This window comes from Pongo pygmaeus, chromosome 3 (genome assembly GCF_028885625.2).
Source record: "Pongo pygmaeus isolate AG05252 chromosome 3, NHGRI_mPonPyg2-v2.0_pri, whole genome shotgun sequence".
Lineage (NCBI taxonomy): Eukaryota > Metazoa > Chordata > Mammalia > Primates > Hominidae > Pongo > Pongo pygmaeus.
The window spans coordinates 38,716,221-38,743,156 of record NC_072376.2 but is presented as its reverse complement, the minus strand read 5'-3'; the positions used below and the strand labels follow the sequence as shown (position 1 = coordinate 38,743,156).

General features: G+C 37.7%; 1 protein-coding gene across 6 annotated transcripts in view; it reads left to right on the top strand.

Moving 5' to 3' along the window:
* The window catches only part of RFC1 (replication factor C subunit 1), a 77,311-nt gene that overhangs the window by 16,883 nt on the left and 33,492 nt on the right, over positions 1-26,936 (top strand). For 2 of the 6 annotated variants that reach the window (XM_054486775.2, XM_054486774.2), the window contains exons 3-7: positions 4,079-4,154; positions 7,081-7,203; positions 21,802-22,034; positions 22,923-23,000; positions 26,130-26,207. In XM_054486775.2, the coding sequence (XP_054342750.1) occupies positions 4,079-4,154; positions 7,081-7,203; positions 21,802-22,034; positions 22,923-23,000; positions 26,130-26,207 (588 nt within the window). The remainder of the gene's footprint in view (positions 1-4,078; positions 4,155-7,080; positions 7,204-21,801; positions 22,035-22,922; positions 23,001-26,129; positions 26,208-26,936) is intronic. The other 4 variants (XM_063664475.1, XM_063664476.1, XM_054486777.2 and 1 more) reach the window with 2 other exon arrangements.

The window sequence follows — 26,936 nt, the reverse complement described above, 5'->3', positions numbered from 1 at the left end:
AACAAAATACTGTAGAATAGATGGTACTGGCTGATTAGGTGTCTGTGAGGGCCTTTTTCCTGGTTTGTACATGGCCGCCTTCTTGCGTTGTCCTCACATAGCCTCTTCTTAGTGCATATAGGTGGAGAGAGATTGAGCACTGGTGGAGAAAGAGAGATAGAGATTGAATGAGCACTCTGGTGTCTGTTCTTATAGAATGTGAATCCTGTCAGATCAGAGCCCCACCCTTACGACTTTATTTATCCTTAATTACTTGTTTAGAGGTTCCACCTCCAAATATAGCCACCCTGAGGGTTAGGGCTTCAACATGTGAGTTTTGGGGACACATTCAGGATATAACATTCCATCCATGGCCACCCAGAATTTATGTCCTTCTTGCATGCAAAATACATTCATTCCATCCTAACAGCCTCCAAAGTCTTAACTCATTTCAGCATCAAGTCTGAAGTCCACAGTCTCATGTAAATATCATCCAAATCAGATATGGGTGATACTTGAGGTATGAATCACCCTGATGCAAAATTTCTCTTTCGCTGTGAACCAGTGAAACCAGATAAGGAATGTGCTTCTAAAATATGATAGTAGAATAGACATATAGGATAGACATTACCATTCCAAAGAGGAGAAATCAGAAGGGAGGGAGGGGTGATGGATCCCAAACAAGTCCAAAACCTAGCAAGGCAAATTCCGTCAGAACATAAGCCTTGAAAATAATACTCTTTGGCTTGATGCCCTGCCCTCTAGACCCACTGGGTTAGTGGCCCTACCCCCACAGCCACAGGCAGCTGTCCTGCTTCTGCAGCTCTGCTGGGCCATCCTGCCCACAAGGCTTTGGGTGGTGGCTGTCTTGTCTCATCTGTTGAAACCAAGCTCCATCTTTTGAAGAGGCAGTTCTGATGGTTGATCTCTGAATTGCTTTTGGGGCCATTCTTCCCTTTTCTTGAAGAATAGCCGTGTTGTCCTGTCACTGGAATCTCAGAAGTCTGACAACCTTCTTTGATTTTGTCCTTTCTCCATCCTCTTCAATTCAAACTGACAGTGTTTTTGCCTGTATAATCCCATAATCTCTTTATCAAGTGATACTCCAGCTACACCCTTGCTATTGAACACGCTTTTTCTTTTCTTTTTTAAAACAGTCTTGCTCTGTTGCCCAGACTGGAGTGCAGTGGTGCAATCTCGGCTCACTGCAACCTCCGCCTCCCAGGTTCAGGTGAATCTCCTGCCTCAGCCTCCTGAGTAGCTGGGACTATAGTCGCGTGCCACCATGTCCAGCTAATTTTTTGTATTTTTCCTAGAGATGAGGTTTCACCATATTGGCCAGGCTGGTCTCAAACTCCTGACCTGAAGTGATTGGCCTGTCTCCCAAAATGCTGGGATTACAGGCGTGAGCCACCACACCCGGCCTAGAACTTGCTTTTTTATTTTTTGAAATATGGACAGGCTGAGAATTTTACAAATCTTCAAGTTCTAGTCCATTTTGGCTGACCAGTTTCTTCTTTAGTTCATCTCTTCCTTTTTGCATTTGACTACAAGCAGTCAGGAGGACTCAGGCCGCGTCTTCGAGATTTTGCTTTGAAATCTCCTCAGCTAAATACTTGATTTCATCATTCACAGGTTCCATCTTTCACAAAGCACTAGGACACAACTTGGCCAAGTTCTGTGCCACTTTATAATAAGAATTGTCTTTCTTCCAATTTCCAATAAACTCTTTCTCATTTCCATGTAAAACGTTACCAGGTTGGCCTTTAACATTCATATTTATACCAACATTCTGTTCATGATGATATATGTATTCTCTGAGATAAAAGAGGCTTCTTCTCTAGCTCTTCTCTTTTCTTCGTCAGCTCTCATTGTTATTACATTTAACGTTCATATTTCTACCAGCAGTTCCTTCATGGCAGTCTAGGCTTTTTCTGCATGCTAGAAAACGTCTAGCTTCTCCCCATTTCCAAAGTCACTTCTGTATTTTAGGTTTTGTTTTTGTTTGTTTGTTTGTTTTACAGTAGTACCCCATTTCTTGGTACCAAAATCTGTATTATAGAGTTCTGTAGAGAAACAGAACCAATAGGATGTATGTGTGTATACATAGAGAGATTTATTACCAAGAATTGGTAGAGCTGATGTTTTAGTTGGAGTCCAACGGCAGGAAGAAAGTGTCCCAGAGATGTCCCAGCTCTAAGGCAGTCGGGCAGGAGGAATTCCCTCTCATTCAGCAGAGGGTTGGCCTTTGTTCTTTTCAGGCTTTCAGCTGATTAGATGAGGCTTAATGCCATTAGGGAGGGCAGTCTGCTTTACTTAGTCAGTTGATTTAAATATTAAGCTCATTCAAAAACATCCTTGTAGAAACACCTAATATGATGTTTGACCAAATATCTGGACATCTTGTGGTTCAGTCAGGTTCACATATGAAATTAGCCTCCACAGGTCACATTTCCTCTTTGCATGTTCTAGTTATTTTGGATTTATCTTGGACATTGTGAATGATACAGTGTAGGAACTTTGGATCCTGTTATATTCCTTCAAAGAATGTTGATTCTTTTGGTTTATCAGGCATTGATCTTGGCTGTACTCAAGCTCCAAACTCCTGCCTCCCCTGTAATGAGCAGCAGCTGAAATCTTTATTCAATTCTTTTAACCTTAGCAAAGCTATAGGAGTTGTTCTACATATGTATAACTCAGGAGATAGCCAGAGATTTGGGTAAAGTTTACAGGCAGAATTTGGGATTTCTTCCTGTGGCTTTCTCCTTTACTTGATACCTTCTTCTCTTACTTTTGAGTTGTAATTGATTCTGACTCTGTCCTTAATCCAGTGGTATATATAAATTATAATTGCTCATTTGTTCCATTTTCTTGCAAGCTAGTTGATTGTTCTTATGTTTTTGAAGTTTTATTATAATGGATAGGAATAGTTTCTATTTCTACCTTATAATTGATTACAATCAGTTTTTTCACTGTCTGCCTTCTTGATGCTTTCTGAGAAAATTTGAATATGTTAGAAATGTGATGTTTAACTACAAAATATATAATAATACCTTTTGCATTGGTTTTATTTAGTACTTTTTTTTTTTTGAGACGGAATTTTGCTCTTGTTGCCCAGGCTGGCATGCAATGGCACGATCTTGGCTTACTGAAACCTCTGCTCTCCAGGTTCAAGCGATTCTCCTACCTCAGCCTCCCGAGTAGCTGGGATTAAAGGCATGTACCACCACGCCTGGCTAATTTTGTATTTTTAGTAGAGACAGAGTTTCTCCATGTTGGTCAGGCTGGTCTTGAACTCCTGACTTCAGGTGATCTGCCCGCCTCGGCCTCCCAAAGTGTTGGGATTACAGGTGTGAGCCACTGAGCTTGGCTGGTTCTATTTAGTTTCCTAACAGGCATTGGCTAGTGGTAGGCCACTAGCTTAGCATTTATTCCTGTTTCTGTCTTTTCATTTTCAGGAAGCACTTGCCTGGTAATATGTGATATCCTTTTATTCTTTGTTGTATACATAGGTTAGTGTTGAAAGTGGAGCTGAATAATAATATAGCGTTTTCTGTAATAATTTTTTTCCCATTGTGGTACAGTTACTGTCTGGCCTATTTTTAGCCAATAAGGATATATTACTGACAGTTTAGGCTGGAGAATTCTTTGTTGTGGAGGACTGTCCTGTGCATTGTAGGATGTTTAGTAGCATCCCTGATCTACCTGTTACATGACAGTAAACCTCCCTACCCCCATTTGTGACAAGTAAAAATGTTTCTAGACATTGACAAATGCCTTCTGGGGGGGGCGGGGATGCAAAATTCCCCCTGGTTAAAACAACTGAGCCCAAATCTAACGAGAAAAAAGGATAGCCCCGTCTCTACTAAAAATACAAAAAATTAGCCGGGCGTTGTGGCGGGTTCCTGTAGTCCCAGCTACTCAGAAGGCTGAGGCAGGAGAATGGCATGAACCCGGGAGGCGGAGCTGGCAGTGAGCCGAGATTGCACCACTGCGCTCCAGCCTGGATGACAGAGCGAGACTCCATCTCAAAAAAAAAAAAAAAAAAAGATAGTTATATAGGCTTCTTTATGTTCTAATTATATTGTGATGTTTATAGGTAAATAGCTCCCGTAAAGAGGATGACTTCAAACAAAAGCAACCAAGCAAGAAAAAGAGGATCATCTATGATTCAGGTAATATTTCTTCTGAGGAGCTTTAAAGTTTTAAAGTTATTGTATATCCCTTAGAACAGTGCTTTAAACTGTGTTCTAAGGATGGGTGCAGTGGCTCATGCCTGTAATCGCAGCACTTTGGGAGGCCAAGGCGGGCAGATGACTTGAGGTCAGGAGTTCGAGACCAGCCTGGCCAACATGGTGAAACCCCTTCTCTGTTAAAAATACAAAAATTAGCTGGGCGTGGTGGCACGTGCCTGCAATCCCAGCTACTCGGGAGGCTGAGGTATGAGAATTGTTTGAACCCTGGAGGCAGAGGTTGCAGTGAGCCAAGATCGCCACTGCACTCCAATCTGGGTAGTGAGACTTTGTCCCAAGAAAAAACAAAAAATTAAAAATAAATAAATAAACTATGTTCTGAGATACATACCTCTCTGAGATGTTAATAAGTGCTGTGAGAAGAGGGCTGTATGCTCAAGTAAAATTTCAAACAATTTTATTTTATTATAGAACTTATCAGAACCAAAATATGTTTGTATTAAAGATTCCTTCAGAAAGTGATATGGTATGCAGCATTTGTCAAACTTATTTTGAATGTGATATATGTGTTTTTATTTAATTTAATTAATTTATTTAGAGACAGTTTTGCCCTGTTGCCCAGGTTGGAGTGCAGTGGTGCGATCTTGGCTCACTGCAACCTCTACCTCCCAGGTTCAAGCGATTCTTGCGCTTCGGCCACCTGTAGCTGGAACCACAGGCTTGCAGCACCACATCTAGCTAATTTTTATAATTTTAGTAGAGATGTAATTTTATAATTTTATTAGAGATGGGGTTTCACCATGTAGACAAGGCTGGTCTCAAACTCCTGGCCTCAAGCAATTCGCCTTCCTCGGCCTCTCAAAGTGTTGGGATTACAGGCATGAGCCTCTGGCCCTATTATTTTTAAAAATACTTGTATTAATTTCTTTTCCAGTTGAGGTTGTTGGAAGTTAAATTTGAAAAATAGTGCCTTCGGAATACTGTTTTTAAAGCAAAGATCTGAAATTTAATTTTTGTGCTTTATTGAAAGATCTGGCTTTTTTGGGTTGCATTTAAAAAGGAATAAACACAATTTAAAGGCTTTTTTTAACGTAATTTTAAAATAGGGAATATGAATTTTTTTGCATGCCTTTTATGATGCACAAAATGATGGTAAAATGATAGAATTCAGAAAGTTTCAGTTTTTGCTTTTGTGGACAAGATCTGTATTAATTCTCTCTTTCTGTTTTGTTTTTATCTGGTGTGATTTGTTTTTTGAGACGGAGTTTTGCTCTGTCACCCAGGCTGGAGTGCAATGGCACGATCTTGGGTCAGTGCAACCTCTGTCTCCTGGGTTCAAGCGATTCTCCTGCCTCATCCTCCCAAGTAGCTGGGATTACAGGTGCCCACCACCATGCCTGGCTAATTTTTGTAGCTTTTAGTAGAAAAGGGGTTTCACCATGTTGGCCAGGCTGGTCTCGAACTCCTGACCTCAGGTGATTTTGCCTGCCTCGGCCTCCCAAAGTGTCGGGATTATAGGCATGAGCCACCACACCCGGCCTTCTGGTGTGAATTCTTAAAATAAAAAATGTGCCTAAAGAAGGATTGTCAAGATTTTCACAGTACTATCAAAGGTTCTGAATTCTGAAAGTACTTAAGTGTTTACTCTGTGCCTTTTATTGCTCTATATTGTAAAGAATTTGAAAGAAGTACACGTTCCTCTTCCTCAGGAGTTTTGTTTGTTGGGAAACTGGACATTTGTTTGATACAGTTTACTACAGTGTGACAGGATTTATAAATGCATGGTGCAGGGGAAGAGGAAGGACACTAAAGTTTATGAAACATCTATTTTGTACCAGGCACTGTGCCAGGTACTCACACTTTGTTCTGATTTATATTTAAGTGCCCTGGGAGATTAGGCTGTGGTAGACAGAATAATGGCCCCAGAAGATATCCACAGCCTAATTCCTAGAACCTGTGACTGTATTAGGTTATATGGCAAAAGGAAGTAAAAGTTACAGATGGTGTTAAGATGGCTAATCAGATGACCTTAAAAATAGGGAGATTAGGCCAGGCGCGGTGGCTCTTGCCTGTAGTCCCAGCACTTTTGGAGGCTGAGGCGGGCGGATCACTTGAGGTCAGGAGTTCCAGACCAGCCTGGCCAGCATAGTAAAACCCTGTCTCTACTAAAAATACAAAAATTAACTGGGCGTGGTGGCACGCGCCTGTAGTCCCAGCTACTCGGGAGTCTGAGGCGGGAGAATCACTTGAACCTGGAAGGCAGAGGTTGCAGTGAGCTGAGATCACGCCAGTGCACTCCAGCTTGGGCAACAGAGCGAGACTCCGTCTCAAAAAAGAAAAAAAAATAGGGAGATTATCCTGGATTATTTGGGTGGGCTCAGTGTAGTCACAAGGAATAGGGAGGCAGAAAAAGGGTTTAGAGAGTGAGATTAACTGTGGAGGAAGATTAGAGGATCCGGGAGATGGCAACATGAGGGCTTTCGCTTGATGTTGCTGACTTTGAAGATGGAGGAAGGGTCTTTGAGCCAAGAATGCTGGCATCCACTAGAGACTGGAAAAAGCAAATAAAATTCTTTCTTAGAAATCCAGAAAGGAACATAGCCCTGCTGGTACCTTGACTGGCCCAATGAGACCCATGTTTGCCATCTCTCTAACCGCCAGAACTGGAAGATAATAAATTTAGTGGCTTAGTTGTTTTAAGCCACTAAGTTTGTGGTCATTTATTATAGGTGGAATAGGAAACTAATACATAGGCTTAACACTGAGTAAAAGTAACCTGTGAGAATTCACAGAAGACATGTGCCTTGAAAAAGACCTTGAGGAATTGGTTCACCATGACTACTTTAAACATGCGCTATATTATAATAGTTCTTTTTAAAGTTTTGTTTTATTTTTCTCTCACATACAGATTCAGAGTCAGAGGAGACGTTGCCAGTAAAAAATGCCAAAAAGCAACCAGAAAAACCGCCAGTATCTTCTAAACCTGGTAAAATTTCACGGCAGGATCCTGTTACATACATTTCAGAAACAGGTAAGGTTGCATTGTGGTGTATGAGATGCCGTGTGTGTTATGTTCTTGAGTATTTTGTTGGTGTCTAAATGTACCTTGTTCACTTTGAATGGAATAGAAATTCCATTCAAAGCAAATTCCATTATGCTTTGTTGAGTTATATTTGTCAGGGAAGGCTGGGATCATCTTTTGCATTTTGCATTTCCAGTGGATTAAGGACCAATTACAGGGAAATTGCTCTTGGAATTTTTTTTAAGTGCTTGTATTGAATCATATAAGTTGAAGCTTAATCTTGAATCACATATTAAAATAGTATTGGGTTGTTTTAGAACTACTTTTTTAATGCAAGCTTTTTATCTGGCAGGCCAAAGTCAATAATCTAAATGTAGAGTGATTACTCACATTTGTGATTTATTATTTAGCACGGATGTTGAATTCCTTGTATTCTCTGGTGACACTAAAAATTTAAGTATTGGGTTTTTTAAAGAAGATTGTTTTGTACTTAAATTTAGTTCTGTTACATCTGTTTTAAGAGTAATGAAAGTGCAAAGGACTATAAATAATTATGTGCTAATCTTAAATATTTTGTTGTGTAAGCAATTGTTTCATGGATATTGTTCTTTTATGTAAGGATCCCAGAGTTATATTGTCATCCTAGGAGAAAAACTCAGATAAGTTAGTGGTGAAGTCATTTTGATTGTAGTATTGTTAACCCTTAGAGGAGACCATAACCGGAATAATATGGGATGATGTACATGAAAGGGCCAGACTCCGTGCCTGACACATTGAGTAGGCAGTCCAAAGGAAAAAATAAAAAGAAAAACAAAGTCCATAGGTGAACTTTGTAGGTTACGTGAAACATTTGTTGATGAAATTGTTCAAAATATCAAAGACAAAAAGTAAGTGATGTGAACATATTTTTTGGAAAATTTTTACCAAACAGATGTTTCTTTGTTATGGGCAGGTGGCTGATTGACTCTTAACCTTTTTGTGCTATTGCTAAATATCTGCCCAGGCACATTGTGTAAACGAACTCTTAAATTAAGAGGCTCTCCTCTTAGCTCTGGCTACCTTTGTGAAGTTTTGAATACATGGGAGGGGAGAGTAAGAACAGTATAGTGATAGGTTTATTATGTAACTGAAGGTGGTGTGTTAGGGCTTTCCAGTGACACCCTGAAAAACGTCAAAGTTAGTGTGCAGCCAGCCATGGCCTTCAACTGTGGATCAAGGCTGTTGTTATCTTGTGATTTTAAGTAAACAAAAAGGTCAGACAATTTAAGCTCTGATCACAGATTTTCTTTCACATGGGACTGGTTATTTCAGACAAGCAATTTTTTTCTTTCTGTATCCAGTCATCCATTAAGATGAGCAATTTTTGAATGTTGTTTTCTGAAGAGATGTCCAACTTTTTATCTGGACTTTTTATGAACATTAGGCAGTATTTGTGTCATTTGCTAGTAGCATATACATGTGAAAGTAAACACTGTCCTCTTGTTTTAGCTAAAAATCTTGGGGTATGATGTACCTGTCTCAGGTGGTGTTCAGTATTATGCATTATTCTATTTTTTTCTTAGAATTGAGATGTAGGGAAGAAGCTTGCTTTATTGCCTGTTTTATCTTTTCATACCTTATTGTTTGAAATGATAGGTGAATGGAAGGAAGATAAGCCCTTTCCTTCATACAAGAGAATGAGACTATTAAAAAAAAGTCCACAATAAGATTGGCATAATAAAATCACAAATATAAGAGTTTCAAAAAAGAAAAGTGCAGCTTTTTCAAATTAATATAGTACTGGAAAATCCTTGACGTTAAAGCAATGCTTTCATTACTCTTTACGTTAGGCTAAAACCATACTTTTCAATATTCGGTCATAAATATTTTTGTTTTATATTACCAGTATAAGGTTAAATAAAATGTGTGTGTGTATATAACAGAATTGGGCAATACCTCATTCCATAAAATAGAATAAGTGTTCCCAATATTTGTGTAATAGTTTAAAAGTAAAAATTCTAATCTAAAACTGTATTGTTTATCTGGAGATTGGAGCTTCTTGTGGAAAAGTATCATATGACATGATTCAGTTTTAAAAAACCTGTTAATTCCAAAAGATAGAATTTTTTCTTCATTATTGTATACTTTATCTTTTCTTATCTTCTGTATTCTGATTTTAAAAACAACCCTTGGTTCTATTGGCATTTTTCTTGCAGCATAGCATGTATACTGTTTAAAAGCATGGCCTTGTTTACTTAACTTTCCTTGTGTTTTAGTTTACTTATATGTAAAATGGAGACATCACTAGTACCTGCATCAGCAGCCTTTGTGATAATCAAATGAGATAATGCTTGAAAAGCATTTAAAATAGGGTCTGACTTAGGGTCTAAAATAGTAAATGCTCAATAAGTATTAACTGTTATTCTTATATTTTGACTTTCTTATAAGCCTACATCTGCCTTTAAAGACATTTTGTATTTGTTTAGTTACTTAGGGCTTTCTGTTGATTTTGTAATTGAGCTTTAGAAATTTGGAAATGATATTTGGCCCACTTATGTTATGGATTTGTGTGGTCTAGTATGGGAACTACTAGTTATTTGTGGCTATGGAGCGCTTGAAATGTGCTTTTAGCCTGAATTGAGAATGCTGTAAATGTGAAATACACACAGATTGCACACAGCAAAGGAAACAACAAAATGAAATGACAACCTACAGATTGGGAAAAAATTTACAAATCATATATCCGATAAGGGGTTGATATCTAAAATGTATGAATAATTCATACAATTCAATAGAAAACAAACAATCAAATTTAAAAATGGGTAAAGGACCTGAATAGACATTTCTCCAAAGAATGCATAAAAGTGGCCAACAGGTATATGAAAAAGTGCTTAATATCATTAATCCTTAGGGAAATGCAAACCAAAACCAGTGTGCAATAACACCTCACTTGTTAGGATGGCTATTATCAAAGAGTAAAGGGATAATAGACGTTATTCAGGGTGTGCAGAAAAGGGAACCTGTACACCATTGGTGGGAATGTAGATTGGTGCAGCCATTTTGGAAAACAGCATGGAGGAGCCCAATGAAATTAAAAATAAAACCACCATATGACCCAGCAATCTCTCTTCTGGGCATATACATAAAGGAAATGAAATCACCACCTCAGAAAGTTATGTGCACTCCCATATTCATTGCAGCATTATGCACAATAGCCAAGATACGGAAACAACCTAAGTGTCAGATGGTGGATGGATGAAGGAATTGCGGTATATATAATAATGGAATATTATTTGGCTTTAAAAAAGAAGGAGAGTCTGTCATTTGCCACAGCATGTATGAACCTGGTGGACATTATGTTAAGTGAAATGTCAGGCACAGAAAGAAGAATATTGCATGATCCCACTTATAATGCGGACTCTTAAGAAGTCAATAGAGAACGCAACAGTGGTTGCGGAGGGAGCGGGGGTTGGGGAGGACATGGGGAGATATTGATTAGAGGTTACAAAGTAGCAGATACGTGGGATGAACAAGTCCAGAGATCTAATGTATAACATGAGGACTATAGTTAATAAAGTTGTACTGTATTTGGGATTCCTGCTAAATTAGTACATTTTAGTTGCTCTTACCACAAAAATAAAATGAGTAACTATGTGAGATGATGGGTATGTTAATTTGCTTCACTATAGTAATTATTTTACTATCTATATATCCCCTGACATCATGTTGTATACTTTAGATATATACAATAAAATTTATTTTAAAAACACTGATTTCAAAGACTTCCTACACAAAAAAGGTAAACTACCTTGTTAATTTTTTGTTATTGATCCCATTTTGAAATGCTAATAATTTGGATCTATTGGGTTAGATAAAATATACAGTTAAAATTAATTTCACTTGTTTCTTTCTACTTTTAAAAATGTGGCTATGAGAAAATTTGAAATTTTATATGTGGCTTGCATTTTACTTCTATTGCATAGTGCTTTATAAACAATGAAAAACAGATTTAGGAAAAATGTAGGTTTCAAGTATTTTTGCTTATATTATTATACAGCTAGCTTTTTAGATTATTGTTATACAGATTTTTAGGCTTTCCATTTCGCTCCATGAGAAATATTTTTCATCATCACTTTGATTAGATCTGTCTTCTACTAGGATTTATTGGTTTTTAAAAACTAATTTAACCACATTAATTTCCCAAGTTACAGGAAAAGGAAAGAACTGCTTATAAATATCTTTATAGCCAACTATTGACTCTAGTAAAATGTTCTTCAAGGTTGGTAAAAACCCAAATACTTGTTGTACTGGGTAAATATATTTACTTTTAGCTGTTTAATGAAGTGAGAGACCTTGAGTCTTGTTTGGCGAAGATTGACCTTTTATTATGGTTTCATCAGGGCCTGCTGTTTGATCGAAAATGGTGGGGGTTTTTCCTGTCTTGAATTGTTTGACTGGTAATTTTAATTGTGCATATAATTCTGGAGGCAGTTAGTACTCCTGAAGTTAAAATTATTTGAGGAGTGTTAAATGGGAAAAAAATTGGCGATATTGTGTTCTCTAGGTGACAGGTTACCATGTAATAACAGTGACTTGTGACTTTGGAAAATAGTAGCAGAAAATATTCTTGGGGATGTATGTAACATTCTCTTTGCTAACTTTTAGAGACATATAGTTTTGTGTATCAGACAAATAGGTATAGATGCTGTATATGATAGAGCGCTTCTCTTAGATGTTTTTGGGGAAACCTAGAGTGATAAAGGTAGAAAATTTCCTTCAAGTGATTATTTTTTTGATTATATTTGTTCAAAAATTAATAATTTGTACACTAAAATTCTGTATAAAAGAAACTAAATTTAGAATTTTTGAAGATGAGGGATTTGAATTAATATTATTTTAAATTACCTAAGTAAATGTTTCATTCACACACACACACACACTTATTTGAGTAGCATCTTACTGTAAAATTTCTACAGCTTGCTTTTTCTTTTTTTTTTTTTTTTGAGACGGAGTTTTGCTCTTGTTGCCTAGGCTGGAGTGCAATGGTGTGATCTTGGGTCACCACAACCTCCGCCTCCTGGGTTCAAGCGAATCTCCTGCCTCAGCCTTCTGAGTAGCTGAGATTACAGGCGTGCACCACCATGCCCGGCTAATTTTGTATTTTTAGTAGAGACGGGCTTTCTCCATGCTGGTCAGGCTGCTCTTGAGCTCCTGACCTCAGGTGATCCGCCTGCCTTGGCCTCCCAAAGTGCTGGGATTATAGGCGTGAGCCACTGCGCCTGGCCTACAGCTTGCTTTTTCATAACTTAACGCCTTAACCCTCCCTTCTTCCTTCCCGCCCAGTAGAAGAATCTAGTAGATCTTTGGATGTCTCTCATACACTTATTTTTTCATGTCATCTAGTTTTATATCTTCTATAAATTTGATAGATTTATCTTTGTGTTTCTTCCTGAATCATTATTAAAATTGTTTAGCATTAAGGGACAAATAAAGTTTTTTTCAAAATTTGCTTTGAATAATCATTAGCACCCTGGATATAGCTGTTTAGTTTCTTATGAATAGCTGTCTAATTACTTATGAATCTTAGTAATGACTATTGTTTTGTATTTCTCTATCTTGCCATAAATCAGTGTTTCTCAACCAAGAATGATATTGCCTTCTGAGGGGCCTTTGGCCATATCTGGAGACATTTTTGATTGTCACAACTAGGGGATGCTACGGCATGTAAGTGGCAGAGGCCAGGCATGCCATTAAGCATCTCGCAATGCACAGGACAGAGAGTTACTCAGCTTCAAATGTCCATAACGTGGAGGTTAGAAACCCTGCCTCTTATCAGAAGAGAATTTGGTGGATACTTTAAGTCCAGATATCATTTTTAGTATTCATTTCACCTACTAGTCTGGTAACTCACAGAATAAATGAAGGCTTAGGCCTTGGTTTATGCTTAGTGAGCCCTTGTCTACTTCAGTTGAGTGCCATATGCTGCTCCTGACCAGTTCATGATGTTACTGTATAGCTTTGTCACTAAACCTGTCTTCTGTAGTTCTGTGGTTGTGGACCTGCCTTTCTCTTTTTTGACAATTAGGACTTCATTTCTTTAATCTTCAGGGGCTTCTATTTTATATGGTGATTCAAAGGTCACTGATAGTGCTTTAGCAATTTTATCTGCAAATGCACATATTTATGAGAGCTAGATGCTTTCTTATAATCTTTTTTGCTAATTTGTTCTTCAATTCTCTTTTATTAGTGTGTATTATGGGACCTGAAAAAAATTAAGTGGCATATGGAGAGGAAGGAGATTTGAAAAGGGCACAGTAAATAATGAGATACTAAGATGTTGAGGTTCCGAAGCATCTTTGAAAATGAACAGACTGTTCTGGTGACATGTACTTTGCTGTCAGGCACTTGTGAAACTATGAGAGACATAGGACTGTATTCCTGAATGCCAAGGAAGTAGGATTATGGGATGAAAATATCATTGAGTACTAATAATATACAATACAATATATAATAATAAAATAATATACAAAATGACTTATACTTGGCTTTCATACTGAGACCAGCACTGTTCTCTCCTCTTGTGTGGGGAAGATGTATGTGAATGGCAGTGGGGAAATTGCATTGATTGCAGAATCACTCCCTTAACTCTGTGGTCAGGCAGATTTCCTTCTTTTGCCCATTTTATGCCTTAGAATTGTAAGAAGCTTTGGGTAATGTACATGTGGCCAACTGCCCAGGCTTTTCCCCCACTTTTTCTTATTCAGGCATTCCAGTGGACTTGGTACCTGTGTGGTGGATAACATCGCATTTCAAGCCAGTACTTTTTTCTCTTATTTATCATTACTCAGCTACCTCACTAGACCCCACGAATTATAAAATAAGGTTTATTTTAAAAATATAACTGACTCTATTTGAGTCTAAGAGGATTCATTTGTAGTGAATCATGAGATCTCTGGTTTCTTGATTGAAGATGAGCAGTCTTAGTTTTATTTTATGCTGATATGTATAGAATGTCTGATTTACCACATAAATGGGCAAAAGTGGTATGTTTAGTTTCTCTTCCATCCACTTAATTTAACCAGTATTTATTGAAGGCTTGGCACATACATGAACCTTTTTCTGTCTCTGGAACCAAAATGATGGTTTAGATTTTTGACTCAAGGAAATATTGAAAAGAAACTTTATAGAAAAAAGGCTTTAAACACCTTGATTCCTTTTTTAGTTTTTGTTGCTAAATAAATTATTTTAATCCCCGTAACTGGATCTCTTCATTAATTTGCTTTTTGTGTATTCTAGACCAAAGAAAAGAAAATCACAGAATTAGAATTCAGAGGTCTGTTTGGAAAGGCCAGATTCTCAGCAGTATGAACTCCAGAATTAGACATTTTTCCTTCCTGCCTTTTAAATAGATTTTTATATGGACCCCCACATTTTTTATTTCTCTTTTGTTATTCTTCTAAATAAATGAATGTATCTAACACAGAGTGTTAAAGCAATCTTCTCTCCCAGGCAATTCCTCTGCTGTGTGTAGGATAATGTGATAATGCTAGTTTGCTTGGTTGTTGGTACCGCATTTGAGGTTATGTTGCCTATAAATAAAAATAAATGGTGTTTTTACAAGAAGACAGATATCCTAGAGGGAAAATCTAAGTGTTCAATTGTTCATGATTTTCAACCAGTTCTCCTCAATTTGACTTAGATCTGTTTATCATTATTTTATTGTAAGTTTCTGGGGAGAAGAGAACATAGTTTGCCTTTGGCTTCCTATGAGGCGGAATCCAATTTAAGCTTATTAGAAAACAAGAACAAATGTTAAAAAAGAACAACTACAACTTTATTTGGAATGTTTCATCTCTACACACTGTGTAGGATTGTAAAATATTTATTTTACATGAGGATCCTCACAGCAACACCTGTTAAGTCACTGTCTGTTGGAAGCAGCTAGTTGTCTTCTTGGCCTGTTTTGTCTTCTTTCCATAATATATTGGCATAGCCTTTAAAATGTTAAGGGCAAAGGAACTTTAAGACAACTAGTTCAGAAGTCATAGTAGAGAAACAGTAGGACTGCTCGTTCTTCAAGTGTTCTGGTTTCATCAAGGCAAGATGACAGTGTTTTCAGATATGCCTGTGGCTTATAGGGTACCGTATTTATTTATAAAATAAATATGAAATCCCTTATATTTGTGAGAAATATCTCAATGCTTAGGATCATGAATTTGCTTTTTTTAATGTTATTCTCATAACTGTAAGGAGTATGGGGAAATTGGCAAATCAGGGGGCACTAAATAGGTATTAAAGCAAGGGAGCCAGTCATTGAGAATTACCCTCCCTTTTTCTTTTCATAACTGTGTTTTACTAGAGTTACTCGTACCTTCTGAGGGGCCTAGAGAGCTGTTTATTTTGTAGTTAACAGAGAAAAGGAACCTTATTTGCAATTTTTGTTTAACACAATGAAAACATACTTGAAGTATCTTGTAGAACACTCCCATATTTTTTCTTTGGCGAACCATGTGTAATTAAATTTTTCTCAGAAATTATAAAAATGTTTATAAAATTATGCCTGTGTTTAGCTATAGTACATATTTTTGATCTATAGCTTGAAGACATTGTTCAATTTAAATTCATGTATTCAGAGAAGGGCTCTGTTACCCTCCACTATTGTAAAGAGATCTCTGGTAGAGGAGGCTCATAACAAGAACCTCCCCCTTTAGGGGTGATGTTTATACCTATAACATTGGGGTGCACATAAAAGAACAGAGTGATGTATTTTGTTTTTTTTGACAGCCGTTTTGCTATTCTCATGAGTTTTTTTTTTTTTTCAGCCTTGAAATTTGGGCTTAATTTTTCATGGCTTCATGAGTCCATTGCATAGTTAGACCGTAATTTATATAAATATTTTCCCGATTTCAAGCATTTCAGTTGCTTATACTTTTCATGTTCCTAATAGTGTGATGACTAGACTAAATTTATATGTAAATATTTGTCATCACCTCTGATTATCTCCAAGAGTTACTATGCTAAAGGATATGAACTTCTTTAAGGTTCTGGGTGTGTTCTACCAAATTACTTTCTAGAAAAGTCACACTAATTTACACTTTTATAATTAGTGTTTTTATTAGTACAAACTCATCACATTTTTACCAATATTGTGTATAATATTAAAAAAATCTATATGGCTACCCATAGGGTCATAAAATTGTAAAGGGGAAAATCTTAAGAGTTTGTTTGGTCCAACATTTTACAGAAGATCACAGTGAAACCCAGATGGCTAATTAAAAATAGTAAGTCAAACTTAGGTTAGAATTTTAGTTTTCTAGACTTCTGGTTCAGCACTGTTTTTCCCAGAGAATACTACTTTTATTTATTGAATGGCTGTAACATGGCTAGGTGCTACACTGGGCACTTAGCCTCTAAAATTTTGTCTTTTTGTATTTGTAGAGATGGGGTCTTGCTCTTTTGCCCAGGCTGGTCTTGAACTCCTGGGCTCAAGTGATCCTTCCGTCTTGGCCTCCCAAAGTGCTGGGATTATAGGCATGGGCCACCATGTCCGGCCCTTCAAGAAAAATTTAATTTTCCCAGTAACCTAAATGTTGATTGGCTTGAAACTGTTTTACTATTTATAGAGAAGGGGACGTAAGGAAGAAATAAGGGCAGTCTTCAGAGGCTGAATGTGGAAAAAGTAGATAAACTTTTTCTCCCCGTTCAGTGGATAGATTAAGGAAAGTAGGTGGAATTCACAGGGAAGTATTTTGACTTAATATAAGGAAAAACTTTCCTAAGGAGTATAGTATTTTGCTATTCGCTAAAGAAAGAGGGTGAATTAACATTGCTCGATTTTGAAAGTATTTAAGTCTAGTCTATTTTTTTGTTAGAAATGTGGAAAATCGGGTCTATGTATTGAATAAGGAGGTGGGACTAGTTGACTAAAGATAATTTATTATAAAGTTCTTGGTATGTAGTTTAATGCTTAATAAAAACTTATTAATAGTAAATAAAAAGATACCATGAAGTCTGTGAAGCCAGCAACAGAATAGCAGAGATGCTGATAAATAGTGAACAGAAGTAAGCAAAGAAGAGTGGAGAGGAGGTAGAAACTAAAGCACTGACTCTGAAAGCTAAGGGGTCAGAGAGTTCTAGGATGTAGTCAATTTGTTGTAAAACATTAGACAGAGAAAAGAGTGTATTAGTCCGATTTCATGCTGCTAATAAAGACATACCCAAGACTGGGCAATTTATAAAAGAAAGAGGTTTATTGAACTTACAGTTCCACATGGCTGGGGACCTCACAATCATGGTGGAAGGTGAAAGGCACGTCTCAAGTGCGGGCAGACAAGAGAAGAGAGCTTGTGCAGGGAAACTCCCCTTTATAGAACCATCAGATCTCGTGAGAATTATTCACTATCACGAGAACAGCGCAGGAAAGACCCGTCCGCATGATTCATTCACCTTTCTCTGGATCCCTCCCATAACGTGGGAATTCAGGACGAGATTTGGGTTAAGGGCACAGCCAAGCCATATCAAAGGGTGTGAAAAAATACATGAAAATTACCCACATTTCCCTAATCAGAGATAAAAATTGTTAATGTTTTATTGATTCTTTTCAGATTTTAGAATGTGAATTTAAAAGTTATATATATATCTATAGATAAACAGTGTCATTAAACATACTGTTATGTCATCTGCTTTTGCCACCTAATAAACATGAATATATTTCTATGAGCAAATATAGATATTTGTTATAATTTTTATTGCTGTAGAGATTTTGTTACATGGTTAAATATACATATTAATAGATATTTAGGTTGTTTTCCCATATTATAAACAATACTCACATCTCTCTGTTTGTACTCCCATTGTTATGGTTGTTGAGGCCATCTTTGCCTACATGGTCATTTACTTTCTGTCTTCTGCTTTTCTTGCCCTGTTACAATCTGCTCTCCATAGTAGTTGATCTCACCCACTCAGCTATGGGGTTTTCTGTCATACTGCTTATAAGCATGGCTAGGTGTAGTGGAAATGGAATGTTAGTATTTTTGGCATTTTTAAGGTGGTGGGAAACTAGTAGAGCACCATCATTTCAGAGACAATTTAAGTTTGTTCTTTCTCCATTAAGGGACTCCCTCTTGCCCAGAAGTACAATTGTTGAACTTAAAGCAAATAGACATTATAAAATTTAATAAGATAAGAAATTTAACATATACTGGGTATAACTGGTCAGCTGTCAAGTATTAAAAAATTTGAGTTTCTATAATACCATGATCCTTGTGTTATTATTTTAGAGAAAAGGAAAGGACTTTGAGATTATATTCTCAATGGTTAGTTACTAGGACTATTATGGGTGATCCACGTGGCTATTATAAATGGAATGGTGATGTTACCTAGCCTTTTGCAAAGCCTTTTTCCTGTCTGACAAAGAGGCAGAGAAGAACCAGTAGTTAGGTAGGGAGAACAGATATATATATATATATATATATATATATATATATATATATGAATGACTGAACCTAGTCTGTTGACTCTTTGTAACATGGTTGAACTGAAATCTGTTAATTGTATCAGGCCTTGGATGTGCTTTAGAAAGAGTTATGGATAAATTTTTAATTAAAGCTTGACGGTAGATTGACTATAGTTGAAGAGAAGTGAAACAAGTATGTTTTAATTTAACTCTTTCGGTTGCAAACACTTTAGTGTAAGCAAAATGGGGAAATTTATTAGGAGCCTGCTAACTTATCTCACTGAATGTAGAAATAAACCTTTTGCACCTTGGTTTGTACATACTGGTTGAGCAAATCAAGGATAAAGTTGGCCCCACCTTGCTCAAGTGCTCACTTCTGGTCTAGCTGATTGTGGTCAAGAGTGTGGAGCCATCTAATGGATGTATCTGTGGTTTTTGGAGGCCCTTGGAGGGTGGGGTGAGCTGTAAATTATTAGAGAAAATGTGCTTGTAGTGAAGGGCACTGGCATCCTCAGAGATTTCTGCTACATGCTTGCTTTAAATAGCGGGTTACTTTTTACATTTAGTAATCAGAAACCTGTAAGAGTCCTGTGTTGCAAAATTTATAGTTTCATTTTAATATAAATATAATAATTAGAAGGTAAGGCTAAATCCTTTTGATTTTTACATATCATTAGATACTTTCATGTTTGAAATGGCAGCCACCTAAGGATAACACAGTGCTTGGGACGTAAGGCCTTTAGCAAATGTTTGTAGTTGAATGAGGGAGCAGTTGAGAGGACATAGGAGCCACTCATATGTGGCTTTGCATACCAAATTGATACAGTGAACACCCCCCCCATCCCCACCATGACCTGGTCTTCACGGTTGTCTTTTATTTAAAATTTTTTTTTTTTTTTTTGAGAGGGAGTCTCTGTCGCCCAGGCTGGAGTGCAGTGGTGCAATCTCAGCTCACTGTAACCTCCGCCTCCCAGTTCAAGTGATTCTCCTGCCTCAACTGCCCAAGTAGCTGAGATTACAGGCACACTCCACCACGCCCGGCTAATTTTTGTGTGTTTGGTAGAGATGGGCTCTCACCATGTTGGCCAAGCTGGTCTTGAACTCCTGACCTCAAATGATCCGTTCATCTCGGCCTCCCAGAGTGCTGGGATTGCAGGTGTGAGCCACTGCACCTGGCCTATTTTCAACTGTATTAAAAAAGTTTTTTTTAGAGACAAGTTGGAGTGCAGTGGTACAACCAAGGCTTACTGCAGCCTCCATTTCTTGGGCTCAAGCGATCCTCCTACTACCTTAGTCTCCTGAGTAGCTGGGGCTACAGGCCTGCACCACCATGCCCAGCTTAATTTTTCTTTTTCTTTTTTTTTTTTTTTGAGACAGAGTCTTGCTCTGTCTCCCAGGCTGGAGTACAGAGGCACAATTTCAGCTCACTGCACCCTCTGCCTCTGCCTCCGGCGTAGCTGGGACTACAGGAGCGCACCGCTACGCCCGGCTGTTTTGTAATTTTAGTAGAGATGGAGTTTCACCATGTTGACCAGGCTGGTCTAGAACTCCTGACCTGAAGTGATCCGCCTGCCTCCCCAGCTAATTATTTTTGGTAGAGATGGAGTCTCATTATGTTGCCCAGGCTGATCTTGAATTCCTGGGCTCAAGCAATCCTCCGCCTCAGCCTCCCAAAGTACTGGGATGACAGGTGTGTGCTACCGTGCCTGACCTCATGTTTGTCTCTTAGATTTTCATTTTTACTGGATTTCTTTTGTTTATAGGCCAAATTGAAAAGCTTTTTTTTGTGTGTGTGTGTGTGTGAGTCACTGAAGCAAACAAATTTATTGAGGCCCTTTTGAGGTACATTTTTGGAGCTCCTAATTATCTAAACATTATCATGAATGCTTAAAAAGACATTTAAAGCCAGATGTTTTGTGGAAACTTTTTAGAAAAATAAAATGTAACAAAGAATTTATGGTCTTAAATGAATGGTTAGATATCAGTAGATGGTTCACCTGCAATATATAGCTAGAACCTGACAACTTACTACCTCTGCAAATACCACCACAGTCCAAGCCTTCCACATCTCATCTGGAACTGCAGTAGCTTTCTAAGTGGTCTCCCTGCATTCACTTTCCCTGCTCTGCAGTGTGTTTTCCAAAGGACAGGCCTTAAGTTGGGTCACAAACTATTCTCAAAATTCTCCAGTGGATTCCCGTTCTATAATAAAGACTAAAATTATTCCTATCGCCTAGAAAGTCCTCCAGGATTTGGCCCCTACCTCTTTCACCCGAACTCTTCTGGCACACCTCCGCATTGTGCTGCAGCCACATTGAACTCCAGGCACGCGTCCGTCTCGGCTTTTCCATTTGTAGTTTTAATTGCCCAAATATTCTTGCCTGAGATATCTTCATTTCAGGCCTCCGTTAAAATGTTGTTTATCAAAGAGGCATTCCCTCACTACCTTATCTCAAAGAATACCCTTCATCACTCTTTAATTCTTTCACCCTGTTTTACTTTTTATTCATAGAACATTTAACTTGACAGTGTATATTTGTTTATTTGTATATCTGTTTCCTCTTCTAGACTTTAAGTTCCATGAGGGCAGAGATTTTGTCTTTTTTATTCACTGCTGTATCTTAAGTTCCCGGTACATAATGGGTGCTCAGTAAATATTTATGTACTCTTGGTAGTAACTGGGGGATATAGTGTATTACAGGCCTGGCACTGGTAAATGTGGGGATGGTGGTTGAATTTAGGAGATAGGAGGAAAAAAAGTTATTAGCATCTCCAAGTTCTTGGATATTTATTTTGTTTTTGAGACAGGGTCTTTGTTGTTCAGACTGGAGTGCAGTGGTGCAATCACAGCTAACTGTAGCCTCAACCTCCTGGGTTTATATCCTCTTGCCTCAGCCTCCCTAGTAGCTGGGACTACAGGTGTGTACCACCATGCCTGGCTAATTTTTTGTTAATTTTTTTGTAGAGACGGAGTTTCATGATGTTGCCCAGGCTGGTCTCGAACTCCTGAGCGCAAATGATCCTCCTATCTTGGTCTCCCAAAGTGCTGGGATTACAAGCATGAGCCACCACGTCTAGCCTCTTGAATACTTTTTATAAAGCTGGTAGAAGTGTTTGCTTTGTATAACTGAATTGATGTTTTATAAAAAATACTTGGTTACATTTCATTTAAGATGAAGAAGATGACTTTATGTGTAAGAAGGCGGCCTCTAAATCAAAAGAGAATGGAAGATCTACAAATAGTCATCTTGGAACATCAAACATGAAAAAGAATGAAGAAAACACTAAGACCAAGAATAAGCCTTTATCACCAATAAAACTTACACCCACATCAGTACTTGATTATTTTGGAACTGGAAGTGTCCAAAGATCTAATAAGAAGATGGTGGCAAGCAAAAGAAAAGAGGTAAGTGTTCTACATATAAGCAAGTATGCTCAGGATTTATACCCATTCACTAATATTAATAACAGAGAAACTAGGATGTAGTAAATAGGCAACATGTTTTAATAATTAAAATAATTTTCCTATGATTATGGATAAAATGTATTGCCCTCATTTTAAAGGAGGAGGAAGTTAGAATGTTACATATTTAATTTTTTAATTCTTGAAAGCGGGAAAAGATCATTTAAGCCATAAGAAAAAATGGTAATTATTTGAATTTAAATTGAGTTCTCAGAATGCAAACTCATTTTACTATTGACCTCAACCAGTCAATATTAGCGATAAATTTGTTTCCAAATGAGATAACAAATAGATTCCTTATAAATAGAGCATACCTATGCTACACTTGTGACCTTCTCTACTTTGGCAGCTATTGGATTCATCTGTTTCTGGCCATTTAGGAAACAGACATACCAGATAAATTATGGTGAAAGTAGTCCCCTGAGTTAAAGAAAGCCTGCCCCATAGTGTGTGTTTGTTGATTCTATCACTTCCTCCATAGAACAATGTAATCATTCTCGCATATTGGTTTGCCAGTGTTCTGGGCTACTTGTCAAGCCAAGACATTAATCTACAGGATTGGGTTTTTTTATTTTTATTTTTATTTTTGGTATTTCTCTTGAACATATCAATAGAACTAAGTGAGACAGGTCTGTCTATAGGATATTTATTAGGGATTGGATATGGTCAGGGAGTAGCCATAAATTTGACTTTCTGGCTGGTGTACATTGCAGCTGTTACTGATACACTTATCTCTCATTGGTGTATTTAATCAGCAACAGTCAAGAAAAAGTTGCCTTATTTTTAACTGAAGGTTTATGCTGATTTTGCTTGATTTTCTTTGAAATATAGCTTTCACAAAATACAAATGAGTCTGCATTAAATGATGAAGCCATCGCCAAGCAATTACAGCTTGATGAAGATGCGGAGGTATTGGCATTTTGCTTAGAATCATTAGTAACTTGATATTGTGACTAGCTATTTAGTCCAGCCAGGTTTTGAATTGCGCCTCATTGGAAGTTACATGTAAAATAAGTTAAAATCTAATAAATGAAAATCTAAATTTCTATACAAGATAAATGATGAGACCAGGGGAGAATTATTTACTGAAAGATTTGTTTTTAGAGAAGATTGATCAAGTGCTGTGAGATGATTTTGAAGAAATGGCTAGCAGCAAATCCTGTAGGTCATGATAGGTCTTTGATACCTACAAAAAGGATGTTAATGACAAGGACTTTGGAATTTAGTTTCTTCCAAATGGGAAACCATTGGAGTTTTTATTTTTATTTTTGAGACAGAGTCTCACTTTGTTGCCCAGGCTGGAGTGCAGTGGCGTAATCAGGCTACTTGCAACCTCCACCTCCTGGGAATCAAGTGATTCTCCTGCCTCACCTGCCCCAGTAACTGAGACTACGGGCGCCCACCACTACGCCTGGCTAATTTATGTATTTTTAGTAGAGACGGGGTTTCACCATGTTGGCCAGGCTGGTCTTGACCTTGGCCTCCCAAATTGTTGGGATTACAGGTGTGAGCCACCACACCCAGCCCCATTGGAGTTTTGAATAGAAAAGTGACATGACTTGATGGATCTTAAAAGAAAATTACTTTGGCTTCGATGATGTTAATAGTTCATGGTGGGGGCAAGATCAAAAGCAGATCAGTTTGCAGACTGAATGGTAGGTGAGAGATGTCAGCTTGTAATAGGAAGAGACAGTGAGAAGTGGGCATAATCTGAATGTGCCTTGAAAGGTACAAGTTGTTTTTGACAGATTGGATGTAAGGTGTGAGGGAAGAAGATTCACAGATGAGGCTGGGTGTGGTGGCTCATGCCTGTAATCCCAGCACTTTGGGAGGCCGAGGTGGGAGGATCACTTGAGTCTGGGAGTTTGAGACCAGTCTGGGTAACATAGGGAAATCCCATCTCTACTAAAAATACAAAAATCAACTGGGCATGGTGGTGCACACCTGTGGTCCCAGATACTTGGGAGGCAGAGGTGGGAGGATTGCTTGAGCCTGGGAGGTTCAGGCTGCAATGAGCTGTGATTGTGCCACTGCACTCCAGCCTGGGTGACAGAGCAATACCTTGTCTCTCGGAAAATAATATTCAGTTATGGCCTTAACCACTGGGTGAATGGTGATACGATTTACTAAGGCTGGAACACAGGAAGCAGAACAGGTTTGGTACAGAGAAATCTTTTGGACAAGTTAAGTTCGAGATGTCTAATAGACTTCCAAATGGAAAGGCAGAGTAGGTGGTTGGGTAGAAGAGTCAGGAACTCAGGGGAGAAGTCTAAACTGAAGATGGACATTTGGAAATCATTACCAGTTGAGTAATATTTAAACCTGTGTAACTGGGTGAGGTCATGGGGAGATAATGCAAATAGAAAAGAAAAAAAGGTCTCAGGATTGAGCCCTGGGCCACTGTTAACATTTAGAGGTCAGGAAAAGGAGGATGATCCAGCAAAGGAGAGGAGAGAGTGGCTAGTGAAGTAGGAACATCAGGAGAGGTTGATATCTTACAGAAGCCAAAGAAAGTATTTCAGGGAGGAGCGCTCATCTCTGTCAGAGGTTCCAGGCTTAGCTGCTGGCTGTTTGAACTCCCTTCTTCTTGCTTAGCTTAAGTGTCACTTTCCCAGACTACCTCAACTATATTAGAAACCCCTCCGATATACTCTGTCACACTCTGTCATAGCTACTATTATCATTTATTATACTTGCTATTTAATTAGAATAGCAAGTATAGGCTCTAAGGTCCCCTCACCAGGACTGTTTATGTCTCTCACTCAACCATTGTTACATCAGTGCTTATCTTAGTGTCTGGCATACAAATGGGCTCTTGATAAGTATTGTGAGAGAACAATATTGTGATTGTTCATATTTTATTACTTTGGCAGTTTAGTTTGTGTTTTCAAAATGTTTTTCTATCTTATTTGATCACACTGAATTACATAAACTACAAGCAAGTATCCACATGACTCAAGGCAGCACAAGTAGCCTAGGTCAAACTAGGAAGTAATTTTTAGGAACCTGATTTCTCCTTATCTGATCCAAATACTAGAGGGTTACCTAATCCTTTCCAAACCAGGTGTGGTACTTTGTATCACAATCCCCTATTTTTCCATTTTTGTCACATTCTTTCAGAATCTTGTTTGGGTAATTTATTAATCTGATTAAGGACTTTTAGGTGTTAGTGACTGAAGATGTCTTTACTAATTATCCCTGTAAGAATTTTTCCTCACTTTTTTTTTCTCTTCACTTTTGAAAGATTGAGTGGATTTTGAAGTCCTTTTCTTTGTTTGAATAATGTACGGTGTTTTTTATTGAATATCACGTAAGGCCATTTTACCAGGGGGCATACAGCCATTTGGTTTATAATGAGAAAGATACTCCACTGCTATATATTCTCTTTTGGAAGAGCTCCATTTTGCTGAATGTGAAAGTATTTTGAAATAACAGATAACTAGAATGTCCCTGTGTTACATTAGCGTGTTAGTAGAACTCCTGACATGATGACTTAAATTTTCAAAAGTGAGAACAGATGCATTTGAATTAGTAATTGAAAATAGCAGTTTGATAGTAAAAGTGATTTTACATTTGTATATAGCTTACTATATGTGCCAAAAAAATACTGTATAATTTTTTTAAATTCTTAGATTCCCTATTTTTGTGCTCCCCTGATGATTGTGTTTTCCTATTAGGTTGAGATTCCTTTCAGAGGTCTTTTTAGACAATAAGTAGAAATAAGAAAGCTGTGTTGCATAAGAACCATTAAGAGAAAAGTAAGACCTCATGTTTTATAAGTAAGAAATATGACTTTAAAAATATGCTCACTTTATCTGTCATCCCTGCAAAACCACAACTGTATGTTCCAAAATCTGATTCAGCTTAGTGAAACAAACCTGTGATACTTCACTGTTAATGTTGAGTGGGAAAATGTCATAATTATTTTCTGGAAAATGTTTTTCTAGTTTCTTCTAAATATATGAATCAGACATTTAAAACTTTTATTTACGAAAAGAAAAAGAGCAACTCAACTCACTTTGCTGACACATTTTACAGCTGGAGAGGCAGTTGCATGAAGATGAAGAGTTTGCCAGAACATTAGCCATGTTGGATGAAGAACCCAAGACCAAAAAGGTGGCATAATGTTGGGCTGTTTGCAAACAGTACAGATCAGTGTTCATACTTGCATGTTCTAGGCTCTAGCCAAAACATGAATAACTTTTCCAGAAAGAAGTTAAATTATTTTGATTTATAAAAATGTTTTTGGGGAAGCTCATTGAGAAACTTATTCTTCCTAAAAGAAGGGTGATGGCGTCAAAACAAACCAGAACCTTTGATCACAAAACAAAGAATTATATCTTTTCCTTATTCTTTTTTTATTTTATATTTTATTTTATTTTAATTTAATTTATTTTATTTATTTTAGAGACAGGGTCTCTGCTGAAGTGCAGTGGCATGATCTGGGCTCAGAGCAGCCTTTGCCTTCTGAGCTCAAGTGATCCTCCTGCCTCAGCCTTCTGAGTAGCTGAGACTAGAGGTGTGTGCCACCACACCTATCTAATTTTTGTATATTTTTGTAGAGAGGGGGTTTTGTTATGTTGGCCAGGCTGGTCTTGAACTCCGGAGTTCAAGCGATTCTCCTGCCTCAGCCTCTCAAAGTGCTAGGGTTATAGATGTGAGCTACCGTGCCTGGCCTTTTAGTTCTTTTTTTTTTTTTTTTTTTTTGAGACAAGGTCTCACTCTGTTGCCCAGGCTGGATTACACTGGCACGTTCATAGCACACTGAAGCCTCGAACTCATGGGCTCAAGCGATCCTCCCACCTCAGCCTCCCAAAGTGTTGGGATTAGAAGCATGAGCTTCTG